This window comes from Rhynchophorus ferrugineus, unplaced genomic scaffold, assembly GCF_030347505.1.
Source record: "Rhynchophorus ferrugineus isolate W39M unplaced genomic scaffold, kcgeb_rfMv2 rfM2, whole genome shotgun sequence".
Taxonomy (NCBI): Eukaryota; Metazoa; Arthropoda; class Insecta; order Coleoptera; family Curculionidae; genus Rhynchophorus; species Rhynchophorus ferrugineus.
In genome coordinates, this window is record NW_027472581.1 from 89,022,320 (window position 1) to 89,039,880 (window position 17,561).

General features: G+C 32.1%; 1 protein-coding gene across 2 annotated transcripts in view; it reads right to left on the bottom strand.

Moving 5' to 3' along the window:
* Vmat (Vesicular monoamine transporter) overlaps positions 1-17,561 on the bottom strand; it is a 99,416-nt gene that overhangs the window by 29,406 nt on the left and 52,449 nt on the right. For both annotated transcript variants that reach the window (XM_076396826.1, XM_076396825.1), the window contains exons 4-6: positions 15,916-16,060; positions 15,431-15,489; positions 1,138-1,404 (exon numbers count right to left, since the gene is read on the bottom strand). In XM_076396826.1, the coding sequence (XP_076252941.1) occupies positions 1,138-1,404; positions 15,431-15,489; positions 15,916-16,060 (471 nt within the window). The remainder of the gene's footprint in view (positions 1-1,137; positions 1,405-15,430; positions 15,490-15,915; positions 16,061-17,561) is intronic.

Here is a 17,561-nt window from a genome sequence, read left to right on the forward strand (position 1 = left end):
TGTTACTTTCGCAACATATAACAAGTATAGCTTTGAAGCTTGATGTCAGTAGAATAAATTGAAATTAAGCCTAGCGAGATGTGTTCGAAAAACCGGTAATGACTCTCCAGTACATCTGGTCTAACCTATAATTGTCATTATCAATATTAAAAAAAATTAGACATCATTTTATCTCTTCTTAATTACAATAAAATGAGAAAGAAAAGTTTGCTCCGAGTTCAAAATAAATTTTACATTTTTAAAAACTGCAATTAACACCTCATCGATGTCATGTACGACATGCTGGTTGGCAGTTTTTCTGAACTGTAATTATATTTGAGAATGTTTTTTTTCACTGTTATATTTACATTAAAATTTTGTTATATATAATGGACAAAATAAATTAAAAGTAAAAATTGTTGAGAAAACATAGTGATTTTGTGACGTCATATATTTTGATCACGTAAGTTCATTGTTATTTTGAACGGAATATAGACATAAAAGTAGCACCGTTCGTTTATTCAGTCGAAAGTTATAGTGCTTTAAAAATGGAGATTCCAGAAGGATACTTTTAGCGTTAAAAATTATTGCATTGTAGGCCCATCGAAAATTAAGTATGAAACACTACTTTAGTACTGTACCTGTGGTACTACTGTTCTGATTTCTTTTAATTCAGAATAAGTATCCTTTTCATTCTAAAGTATCTTTCCGATAAGGATGATTGTAAAATTTGCGCATATTATTGTATTAGATTCAGATTAATTTTGTAAATCAGACCGTCCTACCGCTCTTTGTTGAAAGTCTAAGCGACATTGAGGAATACAGTGGAGCAGTTTTAGTGATCTTTCTATGTTGCTTTTGATTTTGTCGACTTGATCAGATCGGAATTAGTTCTTTTCGTTGTCTTTTTCTGCAATATTTTAAAATTATTCATTTAAGTTGTTGAATAGATGTTGGTATACAGTTCATTAAAATACCACTCTTCAATGATATTTCATTGTTACAGCTGATCTGATGCTTCGAACTTTGACTTTTGACTGGCATTTTCAAAAATTATTCATATTTATTAAACAAAATAAAATCTAATTCAAATTTTGTCGGAAAAATATACACAACTGTAACACTACATATTTATTACTTATATATGTTTCTACTTACATCCATCTCCAAGTGCTAGAGCAGCTAGTATTAAAAATGGCGCCGACTTTCCGACAAACTCGTACATCAGACCACCGAACGGCGGTCCGATGAGCACACCTAGAGCCAATCCACCCAACGCTATTCCCATAGCGTTGCCTCGCTCCTTATCGTCCGGGTATCGTTCCGCTAACATTCCCATTCCAGATACGCTGGAGCACGATGATCCAATACCTTGCAGGGCTCTTGCAATGAACAGAACGCTGTAGCTTCGACCAAAAGCAAAAACTGAAAAAAAAACACAACATTCAATTACTCATTTTTATTATTTTGAAATTTAACTGTTCATTTTTCAATGTTATTTATGTTTGTAAAAAGGAAAACCAATTAAATTATATATATATATATATATATATATATATATATATATATATATATATATATATATACTAAGAAGGTATGAAAAATAATAATATTTTCAATAGTGTTCATAACTCTTGCTTCTTGACGCTCTCTTTCAACATAATTAAATTACAACCCATTTACGTAGTTAATATCTATCCCACAAAACATTTCCTTTAATAGTTAGGTTAAAGCTTATGACGGTGTCCAACTTATGGTGATGGATTTTTGCTAAAATGGATTATTAGCCGTGCAAAATCTAATAACAGGTGGAGCAAAGGTCCCGCTAACATTTTCATTGCGTGCACTCTTGGTTATGTGACATTTAGCTCAGTTTAGCTTTAACTATTGTGTTGTATAGACGTCCAAATTTTATTATGAATAAATATACGCCACAAGAACGAGCAGGAACGGTGGCAATATGTATTGAAATTAATCGTTCCATTGTCACTCAGCGAAAATTGCGTCAAAAATATCCTAATGGTTCAGTGCCTCACAAAGCCACAATGTACCGATTACATGCGAATTTTCGATAGTACAGTACGACAGCAGACAGGTCTCGCTCTAGAAGAAAACGGACATCCCGTAACGTTGAAAATGCGGGTCTGGTGCGCGATAGTTTTGCAGAGTCTCCAAAAACATCAATTCGGAGACGTGGTTCCTGTTGCACATTTCTGCACGCAGTTTAAGGCGTATTTTGAAAACTGATTTGAAAATGTTCCCGTACAAAATTTAATTAGTCCAAAAATTGCTACCGAGGGATCCTGATCAACGAGTTGAATACAGTAATCCTAAGGCTGTCTGGTGAACTTGAATATTTTTTGTCTAAATTGATATTGAGCGATGAAGCCCATTTTATTCTCAGTGGCCACGTCAATAAACAGAACCGTCGGTTTTGGGTAACACAAAATCTTCAATTAATTCATGAAACATCATTGTATCCACTGAAAACAACTATATGGTGTGGTATTCATGCTGGAAATATTATTGGTCCCTATTTTTTGAAAATGACCAAGGTGTTCTAGTTACTGTTACTGCTGAACGGTACTAAGATATAACTAACGGTACTAAAAATTTTCTTGTGCCTGAAATGAAAGAGCAAGGACTAGAAGACATGTGGTTTCAGAAAGAAGGGGCCCCAGCACGCACAGCTCGTTCAACAATTCAATTATTGAATAACGTTTTTTGACGAAGACTAATTTCGCGAAGTGGCTACTTAGCATGGTGAGCCAGAACTCCGGATTTAACAGCACCAGACTTCTTTGGGGTGGGATGTTTTTAAGTCCCAAGCTGTTCAATCTCTTAAAGAAAATATTCGTCACGAAATTGAAGAAATTCAGATTCAGATGTTGCAGGATGTTTCCAAAATGCCTTAAAAAGAGCGGAAAGTTGCGAATTACAACGAAAAAAGAAATATAAAGACCAAATAAACTTTTTATGAAAACCAAACTTATTTATCTTTCCTTTGAGCGAAGTTACAGGCAATCAAAATGGTAGCGGGACTTTTGCTCCACGTTGTACATGGAGTTATATGTTCAGATTTAATTATTGTTACCTCAAAAACTACTATTCAAACATTTTTATAAACATTAGCTAGAGTGGAATACCATAACTTTGATTATTAACGTATCTGGCTGAGAAATATGAAAGGTTGGTGACATGATCTATACACCTAGAAGAACAATCTGTACACCTAGACAATTGTGAACATACAATTTTCTTCTTTTTTGATAAAACTCAATTCCATGGTACAAAAAATACCAGGTACAGATACTGTTAAAATTGTTTAGTGCATTAAAAATGTATTAGGTTAAATATGTTTCCCATAATTAAATATGTTTAGAGAAGCAGTTCAAAAATCTGAAAATGTCATAGATCAAAAGCGATGTCTCTGAACTTTCTACCTATTTCTTCTAATAACTATTTTTCTTGTAAATAAATAATATAATTTGACAATGAATGAGACTGAAACAAATTTTATTACGCAACATAGTTATCGTACTGATACTTGAATTAGGAAATAAAATAGTAGAAAGATTTAGTATCGATTGGCACACGTTAATTTCCGATGAATCCTAGGGTCACTATCAACTGTTTCGAATATGTAAATCCATTATTTGGTTTTGGTGTACGGTGGATGGGGTAAAAACCAAAATAGCTTCTATTTTCTGACGCAATATCATTAAATATATCATCTATAACATATATCAGTACAAATTAAATTAAGTGCTTTATATAAAAGGAGTAATTCAACAAAAAAACTGTTTAGTAATATAAAAATCACTTCAGAAAACTTTAAACTTTTTTACAGATAAATTTTTGCAATCAGTTATTATATTACATTGATTTTAATATTTGTAAAATTGCGATTATGTACAAGTTATTTTGCAAGTAGACTGTTTTAGTTAGGCAACCAGTTATTTGTTATAAATATTAATATTACGCATAATATGTAGTATTAAAATTAAATAAATAATAATCTTGATAGTGTCTTGTGATACATTAATAAAAATAGTTTCCATCATTTTCCGTTATTTATTAGTTCTGGCCTCCCATCACCATGACGTTCCATATTTCATCTGTTTAAGATTCTCTGTAGGTGCTCTGATCTATCAGCTGTTATTATTACATAATATGTAAATGCTTCTCAGCTTGTCTCAGTTCTCAGAGTTCAGTTTAAACATCCGCCTTGTCTTAGTCCTGCTAGGCGATTTTCTCCAATTTGCTCTTATATCTTCATGGTTGTACAGAACGGTGTAATCCCTCTGTAATTATTACAATCTCTTTTTTTTCCGTTTTTATGTATCGGAACAGTAAGTGCCAAAACTATTTGACAAACATGTGAGATTTTTTAAATAGCTTTCTAGCATGTTTTTTCAACATTTTCAGTTTTACTATAGAGTAATAGAGAGAAATCTAGATGGGATTATAATTGCCCATTCAAATAATTTCAGTTAATCAGTTTAAATCTCCATTTTAGGTACCTGTAGGGAAGATATTTTGCTGTGAAGACATTTCATTGGTTGTTTAATAAAGTTTGTCAAGCTAGAGCGATACATAACAACTTTGATGTCACTTTCCAATTGAGCAATGATATTGATATAAAAAATAATTAAATTTTTGACAATTGATGGTATTTTAATAAGCAATATTTTTAACACGTAATGTGATCATTCATATATTGATTGACTTTGCGATACAAATCTTCTTGCAGTGTAGTCACTACTTTATATTTTTGACATTGTTCCATTTGAAGACATTTTGGATTTATATTTTAACTATCGCCCATTTGTTGGTACCAATGTGAAAGTAGGTAACTTTCTAAAAGAAACAATATAAAACGTGGGTGAAAAGTCCCGCTACCATTTGCATTGCCTATAACTTTACTCAAAGAAAAGACAAGTAAGTGTGGTTTCCATAAAAAGTTTATTTGGTCTTTGCGTTTCTTTTTCGTTATGATTGTAAAATTATATCGGCTAGATGGTGACCGCGATTCGCTATGCAACTTTCGGCTATTTTTAAGGCATTTTGCATAACATCCTGCAACATCTGAGGCTGAATTTCTTCGATTTCAAGTTTGGTACTGTTAAATACTGAGATCTGGCTGGTCATGCTAAATCGCCACTTCGCAAAATCAGTCTTCGTGGAAAAACATCATTCAATAATTGAATTGTTGAACAAGCTGTGCGTGCTGTGGCCATATATTGCTAAATAATGTCTTGGTACCGTTCAGTAGTAACGGTAACTGCAACACCTTCGTCAATTTCAAAAAAAAATAGGCGCCAATGATGTTTTCAGCATGAATACCATACCATACAGTTGTTTTTAGTGGATGCAATGATGTTTCATGGTTTAGTTGAGGATTCTGTGTTCCTCAAAACCGACTGTTCTGTTTATTAACGTGGCCACTGAGAAGAAAATGGACTTCATCGCTCATTATCAATTTAGACGAATAATCTTCAATTTCACCAGATAGCCTTAGTATTGCATTACTCTAATCAACTCGTTGATCAGGATCTCTCGGTAGCAATTTTTGGACTAATTGAATTTTGTAAGGGAAAATGTTCAAATCAGTTTTCAAAATTTGCCTTAAACTACGGGAACCACGCTTGGAAACACTAATTCGGATGTTTCTGGAGATTCTGCAATACTATCGTGCGTCAGAGCCACATTTTCAGCGTTACGAGATTCTGATCCTCTGCTGTCGTACCGTACTGTCGAAAATTCGCATGTAAATGATAAATTGTTGGTTTGTGAGGCACAGGACGATTAGGATATTTTTTAGACGTAATTTCCGCTTTTTTTGTGGCGTATATTTATACATAATAAAATTTGGACGTCTACACAAAACAATGGTTGAAACGGAAATAAGTTAAACGTCACGTAGCCAAGCGGTACCAAAATGGTAGCGGGACTTTTGCCCTATATGTTATGTTTATCACTACATAGTATAAAACAAAGTCGCCTTTTCTGTCCCTATATCCCTATGTGCCCTTAAATCTTTAAAACTACACAACGGATTTTGATGCGGTTTTTTTCAATAGATAGAGTGATTCAAGAGGAAGGTTTATATGTATAATACATGCATAATATACTAAGGCAACATTGCTAATTTTAGAGGTTTCTAACGTGATGTCGTAAATTAACCTATTTTTTTAGGCTTATTTAGCAATTAGCAAAAACGCTGCCTAACCCTACGAGTTAGATCAAATTAATGTACTACTGTATTGTGCACCATAAAAAGGTCTACAAAAAAGTCCGCGATGGTATATGTTTATCTTTTAGGGATAACCCACATTAACCATTTTTATTGTTTACTTTTTACGTGAGAAAATGGCTTATTTACGAAGCTATTTTAAGCAATACGGCATTACTCCTTATCGAATTAAGTACCTTAAATACAGTGTGCAATTAATATAGATGAATATGGTTCCTTACAGCATATAAATTAAACAAATATTTTCGGAGATATTACAAATTTAAAATTTGCGTTTAAAAATGTGTAAGGTAATAAAAATTGTATGAATTTAGATATTCCAAAGATAGCAGGAAATCTTCATAGTAAGTATAGGGGAAGAGGAATTGTTTTACTCCAAATTTAATGCGTGCAGGCCAAGGGCAGTAATGAATGAACCAAAAATACTGGATCGATTTTAATCATGTTTTCATTGAGTGACATAGGCATATATATTTTATGCCCGTGCAAAGTCGGAGCGGGCCGCTATGTTTTTATATACAACGTTCATATTTTTTCTGTAGTGTATTTAATTTAGTATCAGCATTGCACCCGTGCGAAGCCGGGGCGGGTCGCTAGTATATATATAAAAGCCTTATGTATATATTTGTATAAATATCAGGTAAAGCAATTACATTCTACACATACTTATTTTAGGTAATATGGGATTATTTAAATAAAGGTTGGAAACTTCTTGAAAGGAAAAACCACATCTCATTACTGTCTGTACATCCGGTTACCCTTCTTAGAACCAATATGCCTAAGAAACTAGAAAAAATCATTTTGATTGTAATTTAATCATGAAAATATTAGGAAACCAAAAAACCAAAAAAACCGTTGTTCATTACTTTCGCACTCTCTAAATGGCGCCCGAAATAAAAACAAACGATCTATAGAAAAGTAAATTAATTGTCATCGCGTCTTCTCTCAGCAGAGCCACTCAAACAAGTAATAAGTTTAAAGTAGTGACTTCTAGATATTGAACGTCGTGAAACATTTTTTAAAACTTGCCTATAAAGTTAAATGTTTCTTTTCTCTCTAGGTACTATCATATCTTGACCTGGTCGTTTTTGTGTACTCCCCCATTCTTTTCTTTATTTTTTTTTACTTTCCAGTAGTGTTTTTTTTTTAATTGTCTTAATGTATTTAATTATATTTAGATTTTTGTGATAAAATACACATTTCAGTTGACATTATCTGCTACAAGATACTGAACGTGAGGAAAAATTGATGGGAAATATCATTCGGACGCATTAGAAGGGGTAATAGCATTTCACGAATAAAAATCCGGTCCAAGCGATGTCGGCGCAAACTCCATTAGCCGGGAAGTCGTGCGCTTATTAACGGCGCGTTTTCAACGTGATTTAATTAGAGGCCACTTACACGCCCGATACCGTCGTCACAAAGCGTTTCCTTACTTAACTAGGTTACGAATCGTAGCGGCATCCATCTCTGTCAGCGCCTTTTTGCATAACCGACAATTTCCAGCCGGAGTGATACGATTTTAAAGCGGGAGCCGGAACGTTGCGCGCCTAAAGGGCACGGCACCCTCCTCCCGTTTTTTGTTTCTTTGATTGTCGCGCTCAAAGAGTGAGAGAGAGAGGGAGAAAGACACAGATCGGTAATGAGACTGGCTTTGTATGGAAACGGAGAGTTTCCAGTATGTTTCTTAAAGAGCCAAATTGCATTATTGCCTTCGTTTTAACCTTGTTAAGGCTCTCTTCGAAATTATTACTCACTAATTATAGTAATTGACCGGTCAGCTTTAATCCAAGAGGTGAATATTGAAAATCTGGTGCGATTTACAGTTTTCTAAGTATTAAATACTAAATTATAAAATAATTAATGTATATATGAAAGTTAATTATTAATATACAGTGGGTTCAACAGGAAAGTTCAAATTTCCTAGTGTTATAAATATTAGATGCTTGTATGTACTGTTAAAGAAGTCGGAGAGATAGATGAGTAAAATCGTTAATTATGTTTGTAAAATTCTAATATTCATCTCCCAAAATACCGCTTTTTTTACAGATCAATTGAAAAGTTCCCGGCCTACCATAGTAAAACATATTTTTGGGCAAAATTAGTTTTTTTTTATTCAATATAATTCCTTTCAAGGGTGATACACTGATTATAGCGACCCTCTAACTTTTCGATACCATTTTAGAACGATTTGTCCTTTGCTTCAAAATGGACCTCAGTTTCGGCGATCACCTCTTCATTCGACAAACATTTCTTCCTAGCGAGCATTCTTTTGAGATCTGAGAACAGGAAATAGTCGCTGGGGCCAGATCTGGAGAATACGGTGGATGAGGAAGCAACTCGAAGCCCAATTCATGGATTTTTGCCATCGTATTAATTGACTTATGACACGGTGCATTGTCTTGGTGAAGCAGCACTTTCTTTTTCTTCAAATGCGGTCGTTTTTCGGCGATTTCGTCCTTGAAACGGTCCAATAAAGTTATGTAATAGTCGCGGTTGTTGGTCCTTCCTTTTTCAAGGTAGTCAATGAAAATTATTCCATGCGTATCCTAAAATACAGACGTCATAACCTTGCCAGCCGACTGTTGCGTGTTCCCACGCTTTGGAGCCATGTTTCATCCATTGTGATATATCGACTCAGAAACTCGTGTTTGTTACGCTTGATCATCTTCAAACACTGCTCCGAAACATCAATTCGCGGCTGTTTTTGATCGTGACACCTACACAACACAATAATTAAAGCGAATCTGAGCTAAACGTCACATGACCAAGATGGCGCGCAACAAAATGATAGCGGGACTTTTGCCCCACTTATTATTACGATCTGCTAAAACCCAGTGAAACTACAAATGCAAATATTTATCGATATCATTTACACAAATTGAAAGACGTATGGTTGTAAAAAAGAGCAGCAATAGCGAATAATTAATAACATTAGATCTAGGAATGTGTATTCAAAAATTGCTTTCATTTGATGATACGAGTTAAGAAACTATGTCACAAATTGTTAAGGAAACTTGTTTGTAATGTAAAATGGTAACAGCTAATTTCTTGAAATTAAAATATCATTTTAGTTACGTATCATTAAAAATAATTTAATTTAAAAAGGCCAAAAAATAGAGTTATGAACAAATTGAAAATGAAATATAGTAGATTTGGTCGAATGAATATTCGATTTCTCTGTTATGTTGTATCCGCGCTCATCTTTCTGCATGATATGGCGCGACTTCAATGTAAATAAAAGCCTTTTAAATCGTATTCAATTTTGTAATTAATCATATTAAACACGATCGATATTACATTATTTAATTAAAATTATTCTGTTTTGTTTATTTATAATAAAACAATAGTGTGAAACAAGAGTTTCGTATGTAACAATCGGAGTTTGTTCATACAAATTTACTAATATTTGACTTATTTTGACTCTTATACATATTTAGCATCTTTTGGTGCCCAGTATTATGTAATATTTTTTCAACAATCACTCAGATTGACAAAGTTTATCTTTATTATCAAAATAAAATGACTGGAAGGAAATTATGATTTTCTATTAAAGCAAATCAATAGTGATAATGGCATTTATTTAAGCACCCATCGCCATCAGTATCACACCGCTTTTTCTCAGTCTGTGCTGCATTTTTCTCCTTTCGGTCGTAAATCAGCAAAATTATATAATGTTTTTATAAACTTACAATCGCTGCTTATTATTACTCTTATTAAAAATGTCGATGCCAGACAGAAAAAATTGGCTCTCCAATCAGTTACTTTGAACAGGAACGGGATAATGGAGGCCCCCTTTAACCATAAAAATCGTTAGAAAGGTAATTATTGAAAATAGTTTAACGCGTGGAAGCGGTACTGAATAGTAGTATGGACACGGTCACTGAAATATCTGAAAAAATGAAAATCATAATCTTAGATTCACCGAAAAGAAACTCTTCTCATACGAAGCGGGCGACGAATCAAGATCAGCTTGATCTTAACACTATCGGAAATCTAATATATAAAATGTACAAAAACAGTGAGTAGTTTCTTCAATATAAACATAGTTTAATACAAATATTTCAGAGGAAACTGTTAGTCTGAAATGTAACGAAGAGGTTCAATGATATTTCCAGACATTGCCTTTAAAATAATGCAATATTTAAAAAGATGTAATAAAATAAAAAATCTTATTATTTCAATTTGTGTATTGAGATGAGACATGGATATCTTAGAATGGGACCAATATACTCAATAGTCACTCATGGCAAGATGATAATAAAAATAGTGTTAAGACAACTAAAGTTGATGGAAAAAGGTAAACGTTGGAATAATAATTAATTAGGTTTTATTAGTCATAACATTTATTTATAATTCATTGCAAATATATTGTGCTTCATGCTGGAAACAGGAACATTGAATCAGACACTTTAAAGAAGAAATTGGAAGGTGATGGAATCCTGAACAAACGTTCGATTGATTGGAAATGGATAGCTTAGTTATTCACTTGAGTGAAACTTTCTGAATATGGGATTATGATTCAATGCTGATTATTTCCAAGACAGTGTGATGAAAGTGGAAACAACTAAAGGTGTGTATATAATTAATTATAGGAAATCATATTCTAGAGTATGATAGTGTTATGCCTATTAGATATTTATGTAATTGTTCAGAATTAATATGAATATTATATTAAAATGTGTGAGGAGAGAAAAAATTTCAATTGTTTTGCAGATATGACAAATGCATTAGGGAAAATATTATCAAGAATGGTGTACACAGCTAGTAGCAGAAGAAATAAAAATTAGAGTGATATCATAGTGATTTGACAAGGAAATCCACCATCAAAGGAAACAAAAACTAAACGTAAAAAGGTAAATATTCTCTCTAATAAAAGTAAAATACATTACTACTTACGTATATACAATTGTTAATTAGATGGATTAGTTATTCAGGAGGATACCATTACATAAAAAACGCGCCTAGAATTCTACCTCGTCAGTGGTGTGGAAAAAACTTAAAGTAAAACAGTTAACAAAAATGTATGGGTTAGAACTGTTTTATTATATACTAGCGACCTGCCCCGGCTTCGCACGGGTGCAATGCTGATACTAAATTAAATACACTACAGAAAAAATATGAACGTTGTATATAAAAACATAGCGGCCCGCTCCGACTTTGCACGGGCATAAAATATATATACCTATGTCACTCAATGAAAACATGATTAAAATCGATCCAATATTTTTGGTTCATTCATTACTGCCCTTGGCCTGCACGCATTAAATTTGGAGTAAAACAATTCCTCTTCCCCTATACTTACTATGAAGATTTCCTGCTATCTTTGGAATATCTAAATTCATACAATTTTTATTACATTACACATTTTTAAACGCAAATTTTAAATTTGTAATATCTCCGAAAATATTTGTTTAATTTATATGCTGTAAGGAACCATATTGATCTATATTAATTGCACACTGTATTTAAGGTACTTAATTCGATAAGGATTAATGCCGTATTGCTTAAAATAGCTTCGTAAATAAGCCATTTTCTCACGTAAAAAGTAAACAATAAAAATGGTTAATGTGGGTTATCCCTAAAAGATAAACATATACCATCGCGGACTTTTTTGTAGACCTTTTTATGGTGCACAATACAGTAGTACATTAATTTGATCTAACTCGTAGGGTTAGGCAGCGTTTTTGCTAATTGCTAAATAAGCCTAAAAAAATAGGTTAATTTACGACATCACGTTAGAAACCTCTAAAATTAGCAATGTTGCCTTAGTATATTATGCATGTATTATACATATAAACCTTCCTCTTGAATCACTCTATCTATTGAAAAAAACCGCATCAAAATCCGTTGCGTAGTTTTAAAGATTTAAGCGCACATAGGGATATAGGGACAGAAAAGGCGACTTTGTTTTATACTATGTAGTGATACATTTAATTTATGCATTAGATGTACTATAATGTTAAAGTAAACTATATATACATATATACATTAAACTAGATTTTTGTTAAATGCGTCAAAGCCAAACTGAACTAAATCTCAAAGTTGATACGGTAACATTGCGACGTTTTCACGTCATACATTTAGATGACTTACATTCACACCAACTTTGGATAGACTATACTTTTAAATTTTTTTGTCGGTATGGCAGATTCCAACTTTATCGATTCGACGCCAGGTTTTTTTTGTAGAACAGAGCATTGTAACCGCAACCCTTCATGATTAGGCCAGAACTATGGCCCAAGCGACCGAAAAAAAAAACCCGGTCGGGGACGAACGAAAATATGTCAGCTCTGTTGACCCTAACGTTTAAATTTTGAAATCCACTCGAACTTCCCCACCGATATTTGGTTTAATGATGCAACGCCGAAAATCCATCGCGGACAATATCCTCTCAAAAGTAAATTACTGTACTGGCGCTGACATCCGAACAGAAAACCCAATTAATTTAATTCGTAACGAAGATTTTAAATACGCCGAAAACGACGGTACTTTTTAATTAACAGCGAATGGGACGCTTCATTATCTGCGAGTAAAGTTGTGTTAATATAGGTCTAATTATAACTACGTTTTTCGCTCTTAAGTCTAACTACTTTTTTACCCTTAAGTTTTCTTTTACGTTAATTGTGTTTATCATTTATGGAGATACATTGCAGTATGCCACTTGAATGATTTGTTTTCGTTTCAGTTTGGATTAAATTTCAACTGTTATGGAAAAAAACTCTATCCAAAGTAGTAGTGAGCTTACGTCATTGCTTGTTGCAGTTTGTAAATTGGTTTTAATACCAGACGATATTTTCCTTCTCATTCTATTCCAGCCGAAAAGAGATAAAATGTTATCTGATACGTTCGAACATGTAACCGAATCAGCCTGAAAAACTCCTTCGGATGTCTGTCTTTGGAACTCTTCGGAAGTTGCTGAGGTTTTATTGGAAATATTTTTATTGTATTGCAACTGACCTGATTATTAGTGTTGGCAATATAACCAAAATTCTCTAAATAAAGAAAAATAATATAATTTTGTATTCGCCGAAAAGAAAGTATCTACATAGCTTTATATTAGTTCTATTCCAGATTAAATTTATGAAATTTATAAAAACGTTGAGTACTTTTTTTAATATAAAATAAACATAATTCAATACAATGATTTTAGAGGAATCTGTTAGTTTGGAAAGTATCCATAGAAGAATACGACGACCCACAAAAGAGTCCATTGCAACATCCAAATGTTGCTTATAAAAGAATACAATTTTTAAAACATATAGTAAAATTAAAGGAGACTTGTTATTTCAATTTGTGTACAGACATAGGGATTTCAAAATAGAACATTAAGTCGCTTTTGGCAGGAGTCTAATATAAAGACTGTAAAGAAAACAAAAGTTCATGAAAAAAGGTCAAATTTAGAGTAACATATGACTAGATTTTGTCAAAGTATTATTTAATAATTCATTGCATATATATTCTTCTTCCTATTAGAAACAGGAGTTCAACAAAAGATTCCAACAGGTGGTCGTCAAAGGCTGTAATTATTCAAAAAGTATTTCAATTCTTACATTTTAAATATAAATGAAATATTTAATTGTGTTTTAGGTAATTTACTTATTTAGAAATAGATATAAAAATATACACAGAGCATTTTCAATTATATGGAATTATTATGGGATGAGACAAAGAATTACTACAGTAGATAGGTAGGTCGAGATAGATATACAGGTCAGAATTGTTCGGATATGTGGAAAGGTCTGTAATAACACTATTCACTTTGGATGAACTCAGTCAGGCGCACGAAAGAAGAAAGAAAAAAATAACAAATGGTGGAATTGTGAACTAGTGTTAGATTGGAAATGAACTTAGTTATTGAGCTTAGTTATTGACTTGAATACTGGCTCAGAATGTAACAGTGAGTAAATGAAAGTTTCGATGTGGAACTATGATTAAAATACTGATAATACTAGGCCAGTGTGATGAGAGTGGAAACAACTAAAGGTGAATGTATAATTAATATAATAGAATTGTAAAAAATGGCACTGTAGAGTATGAAATATTCATATGCATAGATGAATGTGGAATTGTTCAGAATATACATGAGCATTTGGTTAAAATGTACGAGGAGGGAATGAATGTAGTAAGCAACAGATGAAACTAAGAAGAAATTCTTTGATATTAAAATGATTTACCAAGAAAACGGAGCGTCAACAGAAACAATAACTAAACATAGAAAGGTAAATATGTTCTGTAAAGAAAATAAAATACATTACTTAGACGTACAATAATCAATTAAGTCCAAGGGATTGCATAGGTGGTTTAAAAACCAGTTTAATAGTAGAGTAAATATAATAAAACATCTCTAACCTAGAAAGAAATGTGGCAGGTTAATTAACTGTAGTTAAAAACATTCATGTTATTTTGCCTATCCGCTATATATATATATATATAAAATGCTTGAGCATATATTGTTCACCGATATTCATTGGTAAAAATGCGAAGAATCCATTTAAACAACTGTTAATTTTGTTATTCAGTGTATACAAACAATAATTATGGAAATAATTATGGTAATTATGGATTGCTCATTGCTTTCCTTATTTGATTTGAATAGATGTATTACCAAAGCCCATCAAATAATTCTAAGAACTTATCTTGAACTTATTAAACTATTTTCATTCGTATACCAAGTTTTTTCACGAATTTTTACATTCACCTGGTCCAAAAGAATGAAATAATAGTGTAAGCTGGTAATTTTTATCAATTTGAGGATAATTTAATACATTTTATAAGAAAAAAATTGATGCTAATATGTTTTAGCTGTTTTTTTGCCCATCGTGATTCTAGATCATGAACCAATTAGGCCAATCAACCAAACCACAAAAAATTGCCTGAAGCATCCAGAAAATTTGAAAATAATCAACTATCCACTGGTGATTATCAAGGTCTAAATAATCACTGGGTACAATATGAAATGATTGTCAAGTTTGAGAGGCGAACATAAAACAATTCATATATCAACTAATTAAAGTAGACTAAATAATAAAACTAATAAAAGTAGACTTTCTCACATGATATTTTTAATCAGCTTTTTTGTAACCGCATGTCTGTAATTGATTTCTATTTTGAGAAATTTTCTTGATATTCGAAATATTAACGATAAGTAAACTAATGTACCAAATGGTAATAAATCATGCATATACTACTTACTTATAGTTGAAAGGAACATAATCACAAATCCTGCAAACATGGGTACGCTGTAGCCAATTCTGTAATTTAAAAACATATATAAATTAGTATACATATAATAATTAATATCACGTATATACAGATGTTTTTTTTATGAAGGTAATAGAACTTTTAAAAAGTTAACCGTCATGTTATTACCTTCTTCTCATAAAAATTTGCCACTTTATCCGTAATAATTGATTGAATGAATTAGTTTCGAACATAATTTTTATTACTTTTATTTTGTTATGAAGTTCTAACATTATAACAAATACATAATTTACAGGATGTTTCAAACTACACAGGAAAAGTTAGTCTACTGATGAACTTTTTATGTTAATTTTGGGGCCGAGAACGAGAACGAGAACTTAGAACAATATAAAGTCTATGATTTAGTATTATAAAAATAATAGTTCTATTAATCTTAAGATTATGAATTTATTGGTTTTATATAATTATAGACTTACTTGTGCGTTAGCGGTCCTACAAAGGGATTGGTAACTAACTGCACAAATGCCTTCGAGGCAAACAGCATTCCCACTTCGACGGTCTCTTGAACTAAATATTTATGTTTTTGTTCTTTTTCCGTTAACTCTATTTGAGTTAAGTTTTCTGCAAAAAACAACGCGGTAATAAGTATATTGGTAATAAAACAATAAACTATTAGTAACATTCATTTTATTTATTTAAAAACAGCCATGAAAATTTATGACGCCAGCACTTCAAATGTTGCCGCATCAATTTTAATGTTGCAATCTTTTAAAGAATTTTGCAGATATTTGGCAACATGGTCCAATGGCTGACAGATATCATTCTATATCTTTTTAACTAAGATAAAATGAGAATTATAATTTACTTTGTTCAAGGAATTACATTTGATGATAATTTAAGTTTATTGAGCTATGTGTGATTTTTATGATTGATTTTTTCAGGAATTTTTACATTTATCTGGTACGAAAGGTTTCAATAATAATGTAAGCTGGTATTTTTATCAATTTGAGGATAATTTAACACATTTTACAAGAAGTAAATTGATGCTAATATGTTTTAAGCTGATTTTTTGCCCATACGACTGTTTAGCTCTCGTTGTTTGTTTTAGAATCATGATTCTAGATCATGAATCAATTGGGACCGTACAATTCTTTCTCGCAAATATCCAATCGTGTATAGAATTCGTACAATAATTTTTTTATTTTTAATTTTGGCGATATCTATAGTCCATAGAGCTTTCTGAAATGCAACATTTCCAATTCAAAATATTAGATGATTGTATGTATTTTGATCAGTGATATATATATATTAGTGAAAATGGGAAGTAATAAGAGGATTTTGACATTTATCTATGCAAAATAACGGTTTTCCATTTAGCGTTATTGAGTTATTCAGCGCACAGAAATTATATTCAAGGAACATTATTACTTCTGTTGTTTTATTTGAAAAAATCTGTAGGTGAGGCACTCTTAGGAAATATACTGATGCAGCTTCCTTATATCGCAACTATCAGTTAGGTTTGAATGATTTAAAAGTGGTAATTTTTATGTCAGTGATGAATAATGGTTTGTTGGAGCAAAGCAGATTAAACGTAATGAATTTCAAAACTTGAAAATGAATGCAGCCATGTAAGAAAGTAGGATTTTTCCGTGGTGTATTTGACTGGTGTTAACAAGTGAATATATCAGAATAATCCTAAGAATAAATAGTCATGGGTTAATTCTAGGAGAGTTATCCATATCTACAACGAAAGGGAATATTCATTGCTATAAATTCGTGCTGTGCATGTCACAGGATCAGCCATGTATGGTATATTATGAGCTGCTAAAGTCAAATAAAATTTTATTGAACATGTTCCCCGAAGAAGTTCGAAAATGGATCAATGATTGGATCGCTGCTAAACCAACATTGTTCTTACGACGTGGTAACGCCGTAAGAAGTAGAAAATAATGAAAAATATTTTGTGAGTTAAGTCAAAATTGACCAGAATAATTATAACCTTATAAATAATATTAACAGGTCAATTAAAAAGTCCCCGGCCTACCATAGTAAAACACATTTTTTGCCAAAATCAGTTTTTTTTATTCAATATAATTCCCTTCAAGGGTGATATAGCGACTCT